The sequence below is a fragment of the Zingiber officinale genome, chromosome 7A, assembly GCF_018446385.1.
Source record: "Zingiber officinale cultivar Zhangliang chromosome 7A, Zo_v1.1, whole genome shotgun sequence".
Classification (NCBI taxonomy): Eukaryota; Viridiplantae; Streptophyta; class Magnoliopsida; order Zingiberales; family Zingiberaceae; genus Zingiber; species Zingiber officinale.
The window spans coordinates 130,553,294-130,569,822 of NC_055998.1; the positions used below are offsets into that span (position 1 = coordinate 130,553,294).

The 16,529-nt window shown below is 41.3% G+C and overlaps 1 protein-coding gene across 2 annotated transcripts; it reads right to left on the reverse strand.

Moving 5' to 3' along the window:
* Positions 1–7,600: 7,600 nt before the first annotated feature.
* Positions 7,601–9,858, reverse strand: LOC122002573 (heat stress transcription factor A-4b-like). Of its 2 annotated transcripts, none has more exons than XM_042557786.1 (3): positions 9,624–9,858; positions 9,102–9,532; positions 7,601–8,798 (listed from the first exon to the last, which is right to left on the reverse strand). In XM_042557786.1, the coding sequence occupies exons 2-3, from the start codon at positions 9,327–9,329 to the stop codon at positions 7,872–7,874; spliced, it is 1,155 nt and encodes a 384-aa protein (XP_042413720.1). In that variant the 5' UTR covers positions 9,330–9,532; positions 9,624–9,858; the 3' UTR covers positions 7,601–7,871. The 2 variants fall into 2 exon arrangements, with proteins under 2 accessions (XP_042413720.1, XP_042413721.1); XM_042557787.1 differs by having other exon boundaries at positions 9,102–9,535.
* Positions 9,859–16,529: the final 6,671 nt, after the last annotated feature.

The window sequence follows — 16,529 nt, forward strand, 5'->3', positions numbered from 1 at the left end:
TCCCTGCGAGCATCTGGTCACCCTGACCTACTCGCCTCCGGTAAGTATCGGTCACCCTGACCTGCTCCAAGCCTTCCCGTAAGCATTCAGTCATCCTGATCTGTTTTGGGCCTCCCCGTGAGTATCTGGTCACCCTGACCTGCTTCGAGCCTCCCCGTGAGTATATGATCACCCTGACCTACTCACCCCTGCAAGTATCCGGTCATTCTGACCTGCTTTGGGCCTCCCCACGAGCATCCGGTCACTCATAACTAGTTCCAGGCCTACCCTCAACTTCGTTCAAGGCCACCCCATATTGCATTTGATCTGGACCATGGCTCTGATACCATTTGTTGTGCTCAAATGATGTTCGCATATCTCCACAATGATATGATATTATCTACTTTGGACCTAAGTGCTCATGACTTTGCTTTTGGGCTCTACCCAAAAGGCCTCATACCAATGGAGATATCCTACATCCTTTTTAATCCTATGATCTTTCCCAAATCTTTCTAATATGGGACTTTAATTGAATCAAAATAATCCTCCCCTCAAACGAAGGACCATAATTACTCTCATGGTTCGGGCCTTCCTGAGAGCATGTAGTGATCATGATCATGGCTATGATACCATTTGTTGCGCAAAGAAGAGACAACACCTCTCAACATCTAATGTGCGGAAGAAGAGGAGAGAAAAAAGATCGTGCGGAGCAACAAGACAAAGATGCACAAAAGGAGAGCAAACACGAGGAAGGAGAAGAAGAGAAAGAACAAGAGTTACCGTGGTTCGGCGGCGTGCCTACTCCACAAAAGCGGTCGAACCTTTATTAGAATTCTCTATTGATATGACCTTTGCCTCTATATTTGTAGCACGTGGTCACCTTCTTCCTTCTCGATTTAGAATGAGCCTTGTTGTTATTACCTGATCCATGTCGAGATTTGCTCCTACCATGCTCTTGGTTGCTATTTACCACAAGCCCTTCTCTCTGATAAATTTCATCGCTTGTTTTCTTCCTTTGGTGAAAACCTAGCAACACACCTGTGATTTCCTCCAATTTAAAAGTTTCCTTACCCTACATCAAAGTAGTAACCAAATTCTCATATATAGGAGATGAAGGTAGAGAATTCAACAACATCAGCGCCTTGTACTCGTCTTTGATCTTCACATCAATCCGCTTCAGATCGCTCACAACTGAAGTTCTTCCCAATCTGATCTATCCATGCTTTCTGGTTTCCTTTCTCCTAGCGCATTCACCATGCCTTGTTGCATCAACAAGTCCTTGACTCTTTTCTGCCATAATCCGAAGTTTTAGGTTCCGTCAAACTTCACCATATCAAATTTTGCAGAAGTCGTTCCCGACATGTTGAAGAAATCTACCAAAACCTATAGCTCTGATACCATTTGTTGTGCCCAAAAGGATGTCCACATATCTCCATAATGACATGATATTGTCCACTTTGGGTCTAAACCCTCATGGCTTTACTTTTGGGCTCTCCCCAAAAGGCCTCATGCAAATGGAGATATCATATATCATTTTAACCCCATGATCTTTATCAAATCTTTCCAATATGGGGCTTTGATTGAATCCCAACAATCGCCTTCTCCCGTTGTGCACTGGAGAAGTAGGCGGAGTCGGGCTCTGGTAGCAAGGCTTCTGGCTACAATCTCAGAATCGGGGTTCGACCGCTCCGTCTGGCCAAGGTGAAGGTGCACTCACTGCGTTCAAAGGCAACTGTTGGTGAGAGGCGAAGGAGAGAGAAGCAGGATTGGAGCAGTTCGCGATGGCGATGTGCTCGTGGGATCCGCAGCGAAACTTCAAGAAATCGATGGCGATATGATATGGCAGAAGGGAATTAGTCAGCCGAAGGAGCTGGAGAGCTTGCTCGCCAACTACATCTCCTTCAAGTCCGATGAGCATCATGCCGTCGTAGTCAAGCTATTTCGCCACATTTGATTCTAGGACTGTAAATGAATTAAGCGTTTGTGAACAAACTTGGTGTTCAGCTTGGTAAGAGCTTGTTTATGTTCATTCAATATACATAAGATTAATTAAACAAACAAGCTTGAACAACTTGTTAAGCTAAATAAACAAGCTTGAACATATATGTGTTCAGCTCGTTAACGTTCATGAACAACGTTCATGAACATCATTCGTGAACAACATTCATGAACAATGTTCGTAAACAATGTTTATAAACAATGTTCGTGAACAGCGTTCATAAACAATGTTCACGAACAACGTTCATAAACAATGTTCACGAACAACGTTCATAAACAATGTTCACGAACCATATTTATTAATACAACTATTTTTAATATGCTAAATAAATAATAAAATAAATAAATAAATTTAAATTATCAAGCTCAATAACCAATGAAACAATTAAAAGTTTCAAACAATCAAATAAATTTGAATTAAGAGTTTGATGTTGGACCCCGTGGTTGTTTTGATGTGATCAACCAAGTTTAGGTTAGGTCCTGTTTGTCTGATCCCTGTGTCTAAGTGTGCAGGAGCTTAGGAGCGCATGAAGTCGAGCGGAAGACGCAGCAAGCGAGAAGGACGGCACGGGAAGGGAGCCGACGGGCTCGGTGCGTCCGAAGGACAAGAGAGCTGTGGAAGAGTACACCGGTGGGCGTGAAGAACGTGCACGGCGTTCGAGGGACGTAAAGCCGGGACGGAAGACTGCTCGAGGAGAAGGCCGGGAATTGGGTTCGGGTGAGCCCTATTCCGGTTGACTGAAATCATCCAAGCAAACCGAACCAGAGCAAGTCAACCGGGAGTTGACTTAACAAGTGTTCGGTCGACCGAACGCCATGATCGGTCGACCGAACCCCTATCTTCAGAAGCCAACCATCGCAACCACGTTAGCATCCAGCCTTTGGTTGATCGGTCGACCGAACCCTCTGATCGGTCGACGGAACCGAAGATAAACCAGAAGACCTAGTCGAGCGTGCTAATCAGGCCAGCTCAGGGAGACCGTTGGCTGATCGATCGACCGAACGTAAGGATTGATCGACCGAACCTAAGCTCGATCCACAGAGCCTGCATCCAGACGGAAAGCTGGGAGAGTTCATCAGGTTCGGTCGACCGAACCTGGGGATCGGTCGACCGATCCCTCTCGAGTCAAAACCTGATCCCGAAGATCAGGTGATCTGATAAGTTCTGGAACCCCTATATAAAGGAGTCTCAAACAGCTATTCGATACAACAACTCTGTACTTTCATTCTTAGCAACTTCTGTGCTCTCAAAGTGTAAAAGGCTTCTCCGCCTTCAAAGAAGGAGGCGTTTCTAGTGCGCTTTCCAACCGCCTTGGATTAACAACCGTCTCGGTTGTAACCAAGTCAAATAGCTGAATCGTCTATCTTTTTGTTTTTGTCATTTAATTTATAATACTCTTGTTGCTTTCATTTTGAGTTAAAGTTATTTGAGGAGGGTATACTTTTTGAGTGATAGGCAATTCACCCCCCTCTTGTCGGTCTCGCTGCACCAACAAGTGGTATCAGAGCCCAACAGCCTCAGAAGGACTAACCACCGTCTGAAATATAGAGATCAGGACAATGGCTGGCGCGAACATTCATCCCCCAAAGTTCGACGGAGATTTCGCTACATGGAAGCGAAAAATAGAGGTATTCTTTAAAACAGATTTTGACATTCTTATTACAATGAAATATGATTTTGCAGCACCATAAGACAAAGAAGAATGCCAATGGACGAAGAAAGAGCAGGCTGATTTCGTGGCTAACGGAAAGACTGAGTTCCACTTGCTCAGCGTTCTTTCGCCCCAGGAGGTAAGTCGGATCGGAAGCTACGACTCCGCAAAAGACCTCTGGAAGAAATTCCTAGAACTCCACGAAGGTACCTCAGAAGCAAAGCTAGCGAGGCGCGACATCTTTCGGACACAACTAACGAATCTCCGGATGAACACCGACGAGAAGGTAGCGCAACTCTAAGCAAGGATTAAGGAGCTAATAACTCAACTAAGCAACCTTGGAGAAGAAGTAACGAACCGAGAATCTATCCGATACGCGCTCAAAGCCTTTCCCAGAACTCCAGAATGGGCGTCCTTAGTAGATGCATACTACATCTCTAAGGACTTCGAGGTAAGTACTTTAGAAAATTTATTTTCTACTTTTGAACTTCACGAATCTCGAGTTGCAGAGCCCAATGGAGTAGAGAAGATTAGTCAGAACATTGCCTTAAAGGCAAGAATAAACGGTTCTGACTCCGAAGCCTCGATCGATGAAAACGAAGCAGCATTATTGGTAAGAAAGCTAAATAAATTTGTTAAAACTAATAAATTTAAATCGCAGTCGAGAAAGCATCAACACAACAGAAGGACGGTCCGATGCTACAACTGCAACGATGAAGGGCACATCAAGGATGACTGCCCCAAACTAAAGAAAAAGAACAAAGAGAAGCCTCAAAAACTGACATCCTCTACACGCAAGAGCCTGAAGGCCACATGGGATGATTCTTCATCCTCCGAGTAAGAAGCCGAAGCTTTCTCGGGACTAGCACTGGTGGCCAACCATCTCTTTTAAGATGACTCAGACTCAGAGATGAGTATTGATCAAGGGGGAGAATCAGAAGAAGAAAGCTACGATGAAAGGGGAGCATCACCAAGTGAGGTAAGTAAGGTACATGATCTCACTCCTTCTCAGTCTTTAAAGTTTATCAAAGTACTTACTAAATAATTAGTCAAATCAGAAAAAGAAATTGTCAATTTAAAAATAAAGTTAGAAAATTTGAATTTAGAAAATGAGAAATTAAATTTGGAAATTGAAAAATTGGAAACTGAAAATTCATGTTTAAAAACTAATACTTTTTAAAAATCAAAAATTAATATTTATGGAAAATTAAACTGGTATGTAAGAAAACATCAAGGTCAACTTAGAAGAATACCTATAGGATATGTACCCCCTAAGTTTTTGACCAACCCTATAGGAAGGAACCTTTATTAGGTTCCAAAATTGTTGCTAGTTTAAATTTTTATTTTAGTTAAAAGCTTATAGTGAGAAAATTAAACAATGAATTTCTTTATGAAGCTTTGTCTAAGGAAGTGGTTATTGCTCCAATAACCAAGAAGGTCTAGTGCCTCGCCACGACCTGGAAGTCGAAATATCGAAATAAACTGTTTGATTAACTTTCTGATAAAAGTATTAAAATTAGAATTAAATAATGCTTTGAAAAGTTTTAAAACATTTCCTTAGAAATTCTTTAAAAATATTTCTTTTATCTAAAAAAATGTTTCTTGAAAGTTCTACTTAAAAAAATTCTCATCTTTTTTTAATTAAGATCTTTTCTGAAATTAGATTTATCTAAGCTAAGTTTTTCTGAAAATAATATTAAATTTTCACTTAGCAATTTTTTTTCAAAATGTCTTAGAAAATTTTTCCCCCCATTTTTTTTGTGATCAAAGGGGGAGACTTAAGTAACAAGTTTAGGGGGAGTTAGGAAAATTAATTTTTTTTTTTAAATTTTGTGCTTAAAATGTTAGTTTCGTAATTTTCTTAAAATTACTATTTGTTTGTTTTTGCCCTAACTTAAACTTGGGTTGATGCACATCAAAAAGGGGGAGATTGTTGGACCCCGTGGTTGTTTTGATATGATCAACCAAGTTTAGGTTATGTCCTGTTTGTCTGATCCCTGTGTCTAAGTGTGCAGGAGCTTAGGAGCGCAGGAAGTCGAGCGGAAGACGCAGCTAGCGAGAAGGACGACACGGGAAGGGAGCCGACGGGCTCGGTGCGTCCGAAGGACGAGAGAGCTGCAGAAGAGTACACCGGTGGACGTGAAGAACGTGTGCGGCGTTCGAGGGACGTAAAGCCGGGACGGAAGACTGCTCGAGGAAAAGGCCGGGAATTGGGTTCGGGTGAGCCCTATTCCGGTTGGCCGAAATCACCCAAGCAAACCGAACTAGAGCAAGTCAACCGGGAGTTGACTTGACAAGTGTTCGATCGATCGAACGACATGACCTATCGACCGAACCCTTATCTTCAGAAGTCAGCCGTCGTAGCTACGTCAGCATCCAGCCGTTGGTTGATCGGTCGGCCGGACCCTCTGATCGGTCGACCGAACTGGAGATAAACCAGAAGACCTAGTCGAGTGTGCTGATCAGGCCAGCTCAGGGAGACCGTTGGCTGATCGATCGACCGAACGCAAGGATCGATCGATCGAACCTAAGCTCGATCCATAGAGCCTGCATCCAGACGGAAAGCTGGGAGAGTTCATCAGGTTCGGTCGACTGAACCTGGGGATCGGTCGACCGATCCCTCTCGAGTCAAAACCTGATCCCGAAGATCAGGTGATCTGATAAGTTCTGGAACCCCTATATAAAGGGGGCTCGAACAACTATTCGATACAACAACTTTGTACTTTCATTCTTAGCAACTTCTGTGCTCTCAAAGTGTAAAAAGCTTCTCCGCCTTCAAAGAAGGAGACGTTTCTAGCACGCTTCCCAACCGCCTTGGATTAACAACCGTCTCAGTTGTAACCAAGTCAAATAGCTGAGTCATCTCTCTTTTTGTTTCTGTCATTTAATTTATAATTTTGAGTTAAAGTTCTTTGAGGAGGGTTTACTTTTTGAGTGACAGGTAATTCACCCCCCTTTTGCCAGTCTCGTTGCACCAACACTTGATAATATCTAAATGAATCAAGCTCAAGCCAAGTTTGAATTGAGAGTTGAGTCGGGCTCTGGTAGTAAGGCTTCCGGTTGCAATCTCAGAATCAAGGTTCGACCGCTCCGTCTGGCCAAGGTGAAGGTGCACTCGCCACATCCGAAGGCGGCTACTGGTGAGAGGCGAAGGAGAGAGAGGCAGGATTGGAGAGGTTCATGGTGGTGATGTGCTCATGTGATCTGGAGCAAAACTTCAAGAAATTGATGGCGATATGATATGGCAGAAGGGAATTGGTCACCCGGAGGAGTTGGAGAGCTTGCTCGCCAACTACATCTCCTTCAACTCCGACGAGCATCATGTCGTCATAGTCAAGGTATTTCGCCACATTTGATTCAAGGACTGTAAATAAATCAAACGTTCGTGAACAAACTTGGTGTTCGACTTGGTAAGAGCTTATTTATGTTCGTTCAATATACATAAAATTAATTAAACAAACAAGCTTGAACAACTCGTTAAGCTAAACAAATTTGAACACATATGTGTTTAGCTCGTTAACGTTCGTGAACAACATTCGTGAATAATATTCATGAACCATATTCAATAATAAAATTCTTTTTAATATACTAAATAAATAAATAAATTTAAATTATCAAACTCAATAACCAATCAAACAACTAAAAATTTCAAACAATAAAAAAAACATGAATTGAGAGTTTGATAATATCTAAATGAACCAAACTCGAACCAAGCTCAAGTCAAACTTGAATTGAGAGTTTGATAACATTTAAACAAACTAAGCTCAAGCCAAGCTTCAAACAAGCTCAAGCTCATAAAAAATAAATCAAGCCAACCTTGAATACTCATTTCAAAAGTTTGATTCATTTTAAACTCGACTTGACTCGGTTACCTTATTAAACAAGCTTGAACATCCCAAAGATCAACTTGGCTCGATTTATTTACAACCCTATTTGGTTCGAGTTAGAACCGAGAGTGACTCATCTCCAAATGTGATCAAAATTTGACCAGTCCATAGAACACCAACAATGGTTCAAATGTATCTCGTGAACAGACAGTCAAATGCATCTCGTGAAGAACTTTCTTTGACTGCAATCGACTGCTTGACTATCCTTCTACATCAGCAGTTAAGATCACGAAACTAACAGCAGCCATTTTTTCTAATGTAAGTATGGAAGCTGAACTGATAGCACAGGTAGTTACATCCATGTTTTGTGCAGGAAAACAACCTAATAATTTATTAACTTAGAACTGTAAACAACCTAATAATCAGTTACCGCCGGCTCGGCATCTTTCGTATCGTGGGAACCTGGAATCTCTGTGAGAAATTGTTCCCAGAACACATCGTTCTTCCCCGTAGGCACCGCAGAGATTGCGCTCCCAATATCTCTTGATGAATCGATCTCGGTAGAATCTGGCTCCAAATTCACATCAATTTCCGAAAATCTGTTGCCGGAGTCCACTTCTTTTTCGTTTGCGGGAGTTTCTGGTGATGATTGTATGTTTTCTAAGGGAGGTGAAGAAGAATGCTGAAGTTTCAATTGCGGATCCACATCAGTCTCTCCTGATGAGGCATTCATCTCGGAGATGATCACGTTCGATGGCAGGCAAGGAACGAGTGTGTCGTAGGGCATGTCATCCCCGGATGCTTGACTAACACCTCTGAAGAAATTCTCCAAAGAATTCAGAGATGACTCCATCTTCTCGAATGGCTCCATGTCGAATGCATGCTCCCTCGAGGTGGCCTGGAAAGTTTCAACCTGCTGTTCTTCGGCGCAAATATCCTCGTTCAAGTAGTCTATCCTCGGCAATTTCCTCTTCTTGGTGTGAAAATCAGAGTGTTGCACGAGGTCAGAAAGGAAAACAGGGTTTTGTATGATTCGGGCCATGAATGACATCAAACCCTTCTGTCGGTTTCCGACGACCTGCAACCTTTCCTCCAAAGACTGCATTTGGCATTCTAATCCAAACTGCTTCTGTGTATGCCTCTGGATCTCGTTCCAAAGCCTGCGCTTCTCTTGCTTAAGCTTCTCGATCTCTTCCTCGAGCTCTTGTTTGTCGAATGAAGAATTCAGCGAATGGCTATGGATCGGCTTGCGTCGGTATATGTTCTTCAGGAGGTGTCTCTGTCCTCGTACAAAATCCTCATTTGCAAACTCCCACTGATCAGGATCTACTTTTCTGAAGCCCTACAACAGAACATGAACACTTCAATTCTCTTCGAATCACCACAAGAACATTAGACAAACACAAAATCTGTCTCTAATGAGTTGATATCTGTTCTTAGTTTCTATTTGAAGATCATAGTTCAGGGAATGAAAATGATATGTTGTTGTCAATGAGACAATTCAACAAACACAAAGTAGGTCAAAAAAAGCAGGCGAGATTATCCAATCAATAAATGATGAAAAAAAATAATGAACATAACTGAAGGAATTGCGAATTGAAGTCAAAAAAGTAGGTCTTTTTTCTAAGGAAAAATTTCCACTCACATAAGTGTTGAGCTGCCGGACGAAGCTGGAGAAATTATTGTGCTTGAAGTACCTCGGTAGCAAATCCCTGGCGAACTCCGGCGCATTCCAGACGACGAAGCTCGCGTTGCTAGCGCTCCACGAGACGACGGAGTCCGTCGACGGGTCGTCCACCATATCGTACGTCTTGACGAGGAACGGCGGCGGCGAGTTCGAACTGCCGCGAGAGCCGCTCCCTTCCATCTCCATCGGCCAATCGGGACGACAGCTCCAGAACTCGCATGAAGATCAGGGCGAGCTTGAGTCCGACCGCCAAATCGCCTCTCCGAGGACGAGCTCGACGGATCCGCTCCCTCTTCCGACGGAGACCGCTTTGTTCGCGGATCACGGCGCTCAAAAAACAATTCTTCTGGGGGGAGGTGATCTCCAAGCAGGCGGCGCCGGCAAGAAATCTGCTGAAAGACGCGACCTTTACGTTGAGCGAGATCAAAGAAAAGCGAAGAAGTGTCGAAAAAGTTACCAAAAAGAACTAATTTTACAAACCTAAAAAACGAAGAACGAAAGCAGAAACAAGAGACAGATGAGTTCTTTCCCTCATAATTCTCTTCTTCCTCTCCTATTCCTCCTTGTTCTTGTTACCGAACGCGATAGATGGAATTCTTCCAAGTCGTTCTGGACTCCGGAGATTTGTTAGTATGCGACTAGAAGTCGTCGGAATTTTCTAGAAGACGAAGCAAGCAAGAAAGCTCAAAAGTCCAATCATAGCTCAGGAAAACAATGCCTTTTGGGGGAAGGAAAAAAAAAATGGAGGAATAAATCCACTCAAAATTGTTATATTAATCGAGGGAAATAAATAATTTTGGACTTAAAGAATGCCATTTATTTTTATTTATTTATCCTTCTATTATTAAAATATAGTAATTTTGACTAAAGTTTTTAAAAAATGGGTATTTACAAATAAAATAAAATGAAGTATTTTTTTAATTGAGATGCTTTTTTATAATAACAAAAATAAAGAGTATAATTTTTTTAGTTTAAAAAATAAATATAATTTCTTGTTGTATACATTTTATTTGTCATTAATGGCTTTGAACCCCACACCATGTAAATTGACAGCGTTGGTTAAGTTTATGAAATTTTCGAATTATGTTGGAGTGTATATTGAAAACCTAAGCTTTGTAAATATTCATTATGAATAAAGAATCACATTTGGTCAAATTGTCTACATTTAATTGTAGTTGTTCAATTAATTTATACTGTAGATAACATAGTATGTGGTGTCACATGCAGAAGATGATGTTATCAGTACCTTATAAATTATAAACAGTAGCTCACGACCAAAATGGAAAGGAACAAATCATTAGAAGGTCGTAGTGTAATTAGGTATCAGTTTATCTTGACTGTATAATTACACTAGTACACTTAGAGTGTAATGAGTAGGACCATTTGAGGTCGTTTCTTTTATACTGACTTTATAAAGAAACAAAGATCTCGGTTATTATGGAAGTGTGTGCTCTTAATCCTAATATAATAACAAGCACATATATTTGATATTTATTTCTTTAATTTATCAATGAGTGAGATTTAGTTCGATGAATCAATAAACCCGATAAGTTGGGAAATTGTATCACTTATAGTGTGTGTTGTTGATTATAGAAGGAAACTGTGTCCTAGAGATACTAGGTTGATAATGTCCTCAAGAGGAGCTCATAAGGATTGTCATGTTAAACCCTGCAGGTGGACTTAGTCCGACATGATGATAAGGTTGAGTGGTACTACTCTTGGACTAAGATATTAATTAAATGAGTTGTCAGTAACTCACTTAATTAGTGGACATTCGATATCTTAAACACAGGGAGACTAACACACTCATAATAAGAAGGAGCCCAAAAATGTAATTTGGGATTGGTGCGGTAGTTCAATAATAGTTCTCTAGTGGAATGAATTATTATTGATAAAATTAAGTTGTGTGTTCGGGGCGAACACGGGATGCTTAATTTTATCGGGAGACCAAAACCAATTCCTCCTCTCGGTCCCTATCGTAGCCTCTTATTTATAGAGTTCTATACCTACCTATACCCACTTTTTATACCCACCTAATAGGGGCCGGCCAAGCTAGCTTGGGAACCAAGCTAGGGCCGGCCTAAGCATAAATTGGTGTGGTCAGCCCTCGCTTGAACCCAAGCTAGAGGGGCCGACCATATTAAATTAAAAATGATTTTAATTTTAATTTTTATTATGTGGAAGATATAATTTATTAAAGAGAATTAAAATTAAAATATCTCTCTTGTAAAAGATCTACAAAAGATTAAAGAAAGAGATTAGATCTCTTTCCTTATTTGTAGATTGGTGAGATATTTTATTTTCTCTTTAAAAATTATTCACATGTTGTTAAATTAAAATTATAGAAATTTCTTTTTATCAACCATGAAGAGATTTTTGAAGAGAAATTTTATTTTTAAAATTTCCGGAAATAAATTAGGAAGTTTTAATTTGTTGATTAAAACTTGTCTAATTTATTTCTTTTGATGTGGTCGGCCAATATTGTTTTAATTGAAAATTTTATTTCATTTTTCTCAATTAAATCATGTCAAGGAAATTAAGGAAATTTTATTGTAATTAAATTTCCTAATTTGCCTAGGCCAAGGAATATAAAAGAAGGGGTGGGGGTGCCTTCATGAGATACAACCTCTATTATTTCTCTCCCTCTTTTGTTTCTTGGTGTGGCCGGCCATCATCATCCTCTCCCTCTCTTCCTCTTGTGGTGGCCGAACCTTTCTCTCCCCTTGGAGCTCTTGTGGTGGTCGGATACTACTTGGAGAAGAAGAAGAAGAAGGAGAGAAAGCTAGCATCTCTTGGAGCTTGGTTGGTGTTTTGATCTTCTTCCTTGGTGAAGCTTCCTTATTGTGGCCGAACATAGCTTGGAGGAGAAGAAGGTGTTGGTGCAATATCCCTCAGGTCAAGGTTGACCTGGGTAACCAAGCTGAGTCTTGGTTTGGGTTTAGATGTTTGACAATAAGATATTGATTGAAGAAGAGTCAAGTAGGTCAAGGTTGACTGGATACTTGACTGGGAAGTCCTAACTGGGATGTTAGGCAAAATGAAAGACCTAGTGAGTGAAGCTAGGCAGATGGAAATCCTGGTGAGTAAAGCCAGGCAGAAGAAAAGTCCTGGTGAGTGAAGCCAGGCAGAAGAAAAGTCCTGGTGAGTGAAGCCAGGCAGAAGGAAGTTCTAGTGAGTGAAGCTAGGCAGATGGAAATCCTGGTGAGTGAAGCCAGGTGAAAGTCCTAGTGAGTGAAGCTAGGCAGATGGAAATCCTGGTGAGTGAAGCCAGGTGAAAGTCCTAGTGAGTGAAGCTAGGCGGATGGAAATCGGTGAGTGAAGCCGGTGAAAGTCCTAGTGAGTGAAGCTAGGATGGAAAACCCTAGTGAGTGAAGCTAGGTGAAAGTCCCGTGAGTGAAGCCGGGCAAGGAAAATCCAGGATGGATTAAGGATGATTGGACATCCGGTGTTGGGAAGTCCAAGTAGGTCAAAGGATTGACCGGATACTTGGCACAGAAAAGTCCGGTAGGTGAGGATTGACTGGATACTTGGCACAGAGAAAGTCCAAGTGGGTCAAGGGATTGACCGGACACTTGGTAAGGGAGTCCTAGCAGGTCAAGGAAGTGACTAGATGCTAGGCATGACATACCAACAGTCAAGGTTGACCGGATGTTGGTTTGGGAGGTTTGGGACTTGGTTTTGGACAAAATCAAGTTTTGGATCGATCGAGGACAGTGCTCCGGATCGATCGGTGGATCGATCCGACTGCCCCAATAGAGCCTCGATCGATCCGTGGATCGATCCAGAGGTCCCAATCGATCAGTGGATCGATTGGGACGCGGCTGCTTCGCGCGATAAGCGCTGGATCGATCCGTGGATCGATCCAGGCGTGTTTCCAGAGCACAAAGGCGCTCTGGATCGATTCGTGGATCGATCCAAAGCCTCCCCGATCGATTGGGAACATTCGAATCGATCGGGATCCGACCGTTGGCGTCGTTTATAGCCGCAGGCGTTCATTTCCTTCAGCATTGCTTCACGATTTCATCTCAGATTACTCGCCAGCTCCTCCACAGCGCTCTCAAAGATCAGATCGCCAGTTCTTGAAGGATCTTGGAAGCTTTCCAAGTCAAGAGGCGGATCAAAGGCAAGAAGAGAAGCTAGGGTTAGGGTTTATACTCATTGTAAGCTTGTAAGCTTGTATTTCTTGTATCCTTTCCCTCTCTTCTTGTATTGAGTCTTGTAGGGCTTCTCCGCCCTTGGTAGTTACCATAAAGGAGAGTTTTATTTAGTGGAGGGTGTGTGTGTTGGTGTGGATCCTTGGATTAGTCACCTCTTGTGAGGTGGATACCAAGTAAAACCAACCGTGTTAGCATTGTGTGTTTGTTTCTGTATTTTCCGCTGCACATCTTTGAAGGAACAAGCAACGCCGAGCAACGAGCGAACGGGACGAGCTATTCACCCCCCCCCCCTCTAGCTACTTTTGGTCCTAACAAGTGGTATCAGAGCAAGGTTGCTCTTCACCAGAATCACCGCCGGAAGGGGCAAACATATCAAGAAAAGCTAGAGGGTGAAGAAGTTGGAGCAAATTCTTCAAGTTCAAGATTCTATCAAGCTCAACTTCAAGATGTAATTCCAAGATGGACTTGGATTTGACACAAGGGTGGCTCCACCATATTCATCTACAAGCTTCGATTCTTGGAAATCAAGAATCGAAAATTTTCTTATGATGGAGATAGAGCAATGGTTTGCTCTCATGGAAGGTTTTGAAGCTCCCACAAATTCCAAGGGCAAAGTACTCAAAAGGAGCAAGTGGAGCAAAGACTAAATCCAAAGATGTGAGGCCAATGACAAAGTGACCAAGCTTTTGGTCAATTTATTGCCAAGCAACATCTTGGAACAAATTGGAGAGTTTGAAGATGCCAAGGAGCTTTGGAGCAAATTGGCAAGAATTCATGAGATCCCCTCCACTGTATCAAATCAAGGAGAATCCAAAGAGGGCGACTCATTGGATTAAGACCAAGAGGAGGACTCCGAGGTTGAGAGATGCTCAACCTCCGAAGAAGAGGAAATCCAAGAAGCTTCATCCTCAAGGGAATGCAACGAAGGGAACAAGGAGGGAGCATACTCCTTGTTTCATATTCAAGATGATGAAGCCTCCACCTCTAGGATTGAGGGGGAGTAATTCTTGGTGACGCTGGATCAAGAAGAAGGAGAAGCTTCTACATCCGGGTCAAGTGAAGAAGAAGAAGATAGTGCAACCTCCGAAATTCAAGAAATATCAAATGGAGGAGCAAGTGCCACCCCTACAAGCAAAGGTATGAATATTTCAATTAATAATAAAAAACATATAATATGTTTTGAGTGTAGGGAACATGGGCACTACAAGAGCAAGTGCCCTAAATTGGCCAAGAAGAAGGGCCAAGTGGCAATAAAGGGCAAGGAGAAGCCCAAGGAGACCATCCCCGGAACAAAGAAGAGCAAGGAGCACATCGTGTGCTTCTCTTGCAATCTAAAGGGGCATTACCGAAGTCAATGCCCTAAGGGGAAGAAGGTGGTCAAGGCTCATGGAGGAAGCTCTAGTCAAGGGGGAGCCTCCAAGGTAAAAAGGAAGGTAACTTTCATTGAGCCTATTCCCTTACAAAATGGTAAAAAGCATGCTAGGTCAAATTTTTATCATTTTAATGCAATTTACCATAAGAATAGAAAGCATGAGGGCTTTAAGGAAAAACATGTGGCCCTACATGCCAAAACTACCCAACCTAAGGTTAGGAAGGTAGATAGACACTTGGGCAATAACTCTAAAGATTTTAGATACAAGCCCAAAAACAAATATGCTCATGAATCAAATGAAAAATCTAAAACTAAGGACTTAGTGATAGAAAATCAAGCCTTGAGGTCAAGACTTGATAAAATGGAAAAGACCCTAAAAAGGATGGAAAATATCCTATTAGGGCAAAAATGAGCATAACCTAGGTTTAGGGGTACAAAAGCCATCCAATGGCCATAGAGGTTTGGGATACAAACCAAAGGCTAAGAAGGATGTGCTCTCTTACCATAGAGTTCCATATAGTTATGGAACATACCCTAGGTCTAGCGGTCAAGCCAAAAATACTAGGGAAGTCATCCCTAAGAGTATTTTTGCAATAAATGTGACTAAGACTTCTAAGAAGTCTAAGAAAGTCACAAACAAGGTCACAAGGGAGGCTATCCCTAGAGTTGACTTAGAAAATGTAACCAAGGCTTCTAAGAAGCCCAACAAGGTCACTAGGAAGGTATCTAGGGAAGTTATCCCTAGTGAGTACCTAGAGCATCCAAGGAGCACCAATAGGTGTTGGGTTCCTAGGAGCATCTTCTCTACCCCATAGATGGGTTAGAGAGTGTCAACTCCGATTAGAAGGGTAGTTAACCCAACTTTGAGGAAATTGACACTCAAGGAGCATTTTCAAGGTTTTAGTTAACCTTTGAAAATGAAATGGACCTATTGATTACTCCTTGAAAGAGTAAAATGTGCCTAATGGTGGAAGAATTGATTTTAATATTAAATGGCACATATTGGGAAATTCATAAGAACTATCAAGTTGGGATTTTGGTATGTTCTTAGGCAATTTAAGGCAATCCGGGCCTTAAAATTTAAAAGTGCTACTCTTGAGGAAAAATGGAATATGCCAACATTTGAGGACATGTTTATTTTCAATTGGCATACATTAAATCAAGGAAATTAGAAATGCCAATTTAGGTTTTGGCATTCTCTTGAAGCACTTTAGGGCAATCTAGGTTTAAGTTGTAAGTTTAGCTAAGATTTTAAGGATACTTAGATAGCTAATCTAGGTATATTTTATTTATGCTAAATCTTGCCATGATTGTTTGCCCATCATATGCCATGACATCATGTCTAGTTTTGCATTCATGTTTTGTTATGAAAAATCCAAAAATATCATGTCATGACATTCATACATCATGTAGTAATAGGATATTTTCTTTTGAAAATTATTTTCTTTTGATGTATGCCATAACATAATCATGCATTAAGTTTAATTCTTTGTAATTAAGGACGAATGACATTTAACGACACTTATTGACAAGTGACATCCTAGGTGGATGTCTAACATTTCTAAAATGCCTATATAAATATGCATGATCCCTCGATTAGGGCAAAAATCAAAATCTACATCTCACAAAGACTATAAGGTGACTTGTATGTGTTTTTTCCATATTATATACAAGTGAGAAGTTAGGATGATGAACAAAACTCAAGATGTTGATTTAGTGCATTCTTTTGAGTTTTAGGTTCATCAAAACACATAGTTATGTGTTTTCCCATCATTGGGAAAGCTAATGTACAAGTCATGTGCATTATGCCCAAGGAACATGATGGGATATTGGTTTTGAAAATGTTTTTAAAATATT

Excerpts from the sequence above, each read along its gene's own strand:
- LOC122002573 (XM_042557786.1), bottom strand. The coding sequence starts at position 9,329 with ATGGAGATGGAAGGGAGCGGCTCTCGCGGCAGTTCGAACTCGCCGCCG. Across the intron at positions 8,799-9,101 it reads TCCGGCAGCTCAACACTTAT|GGCTTCAGAAAAGTAGATCC; the intron begins GTGAGTGGAAAT and ends GTTCTGTTGTAG.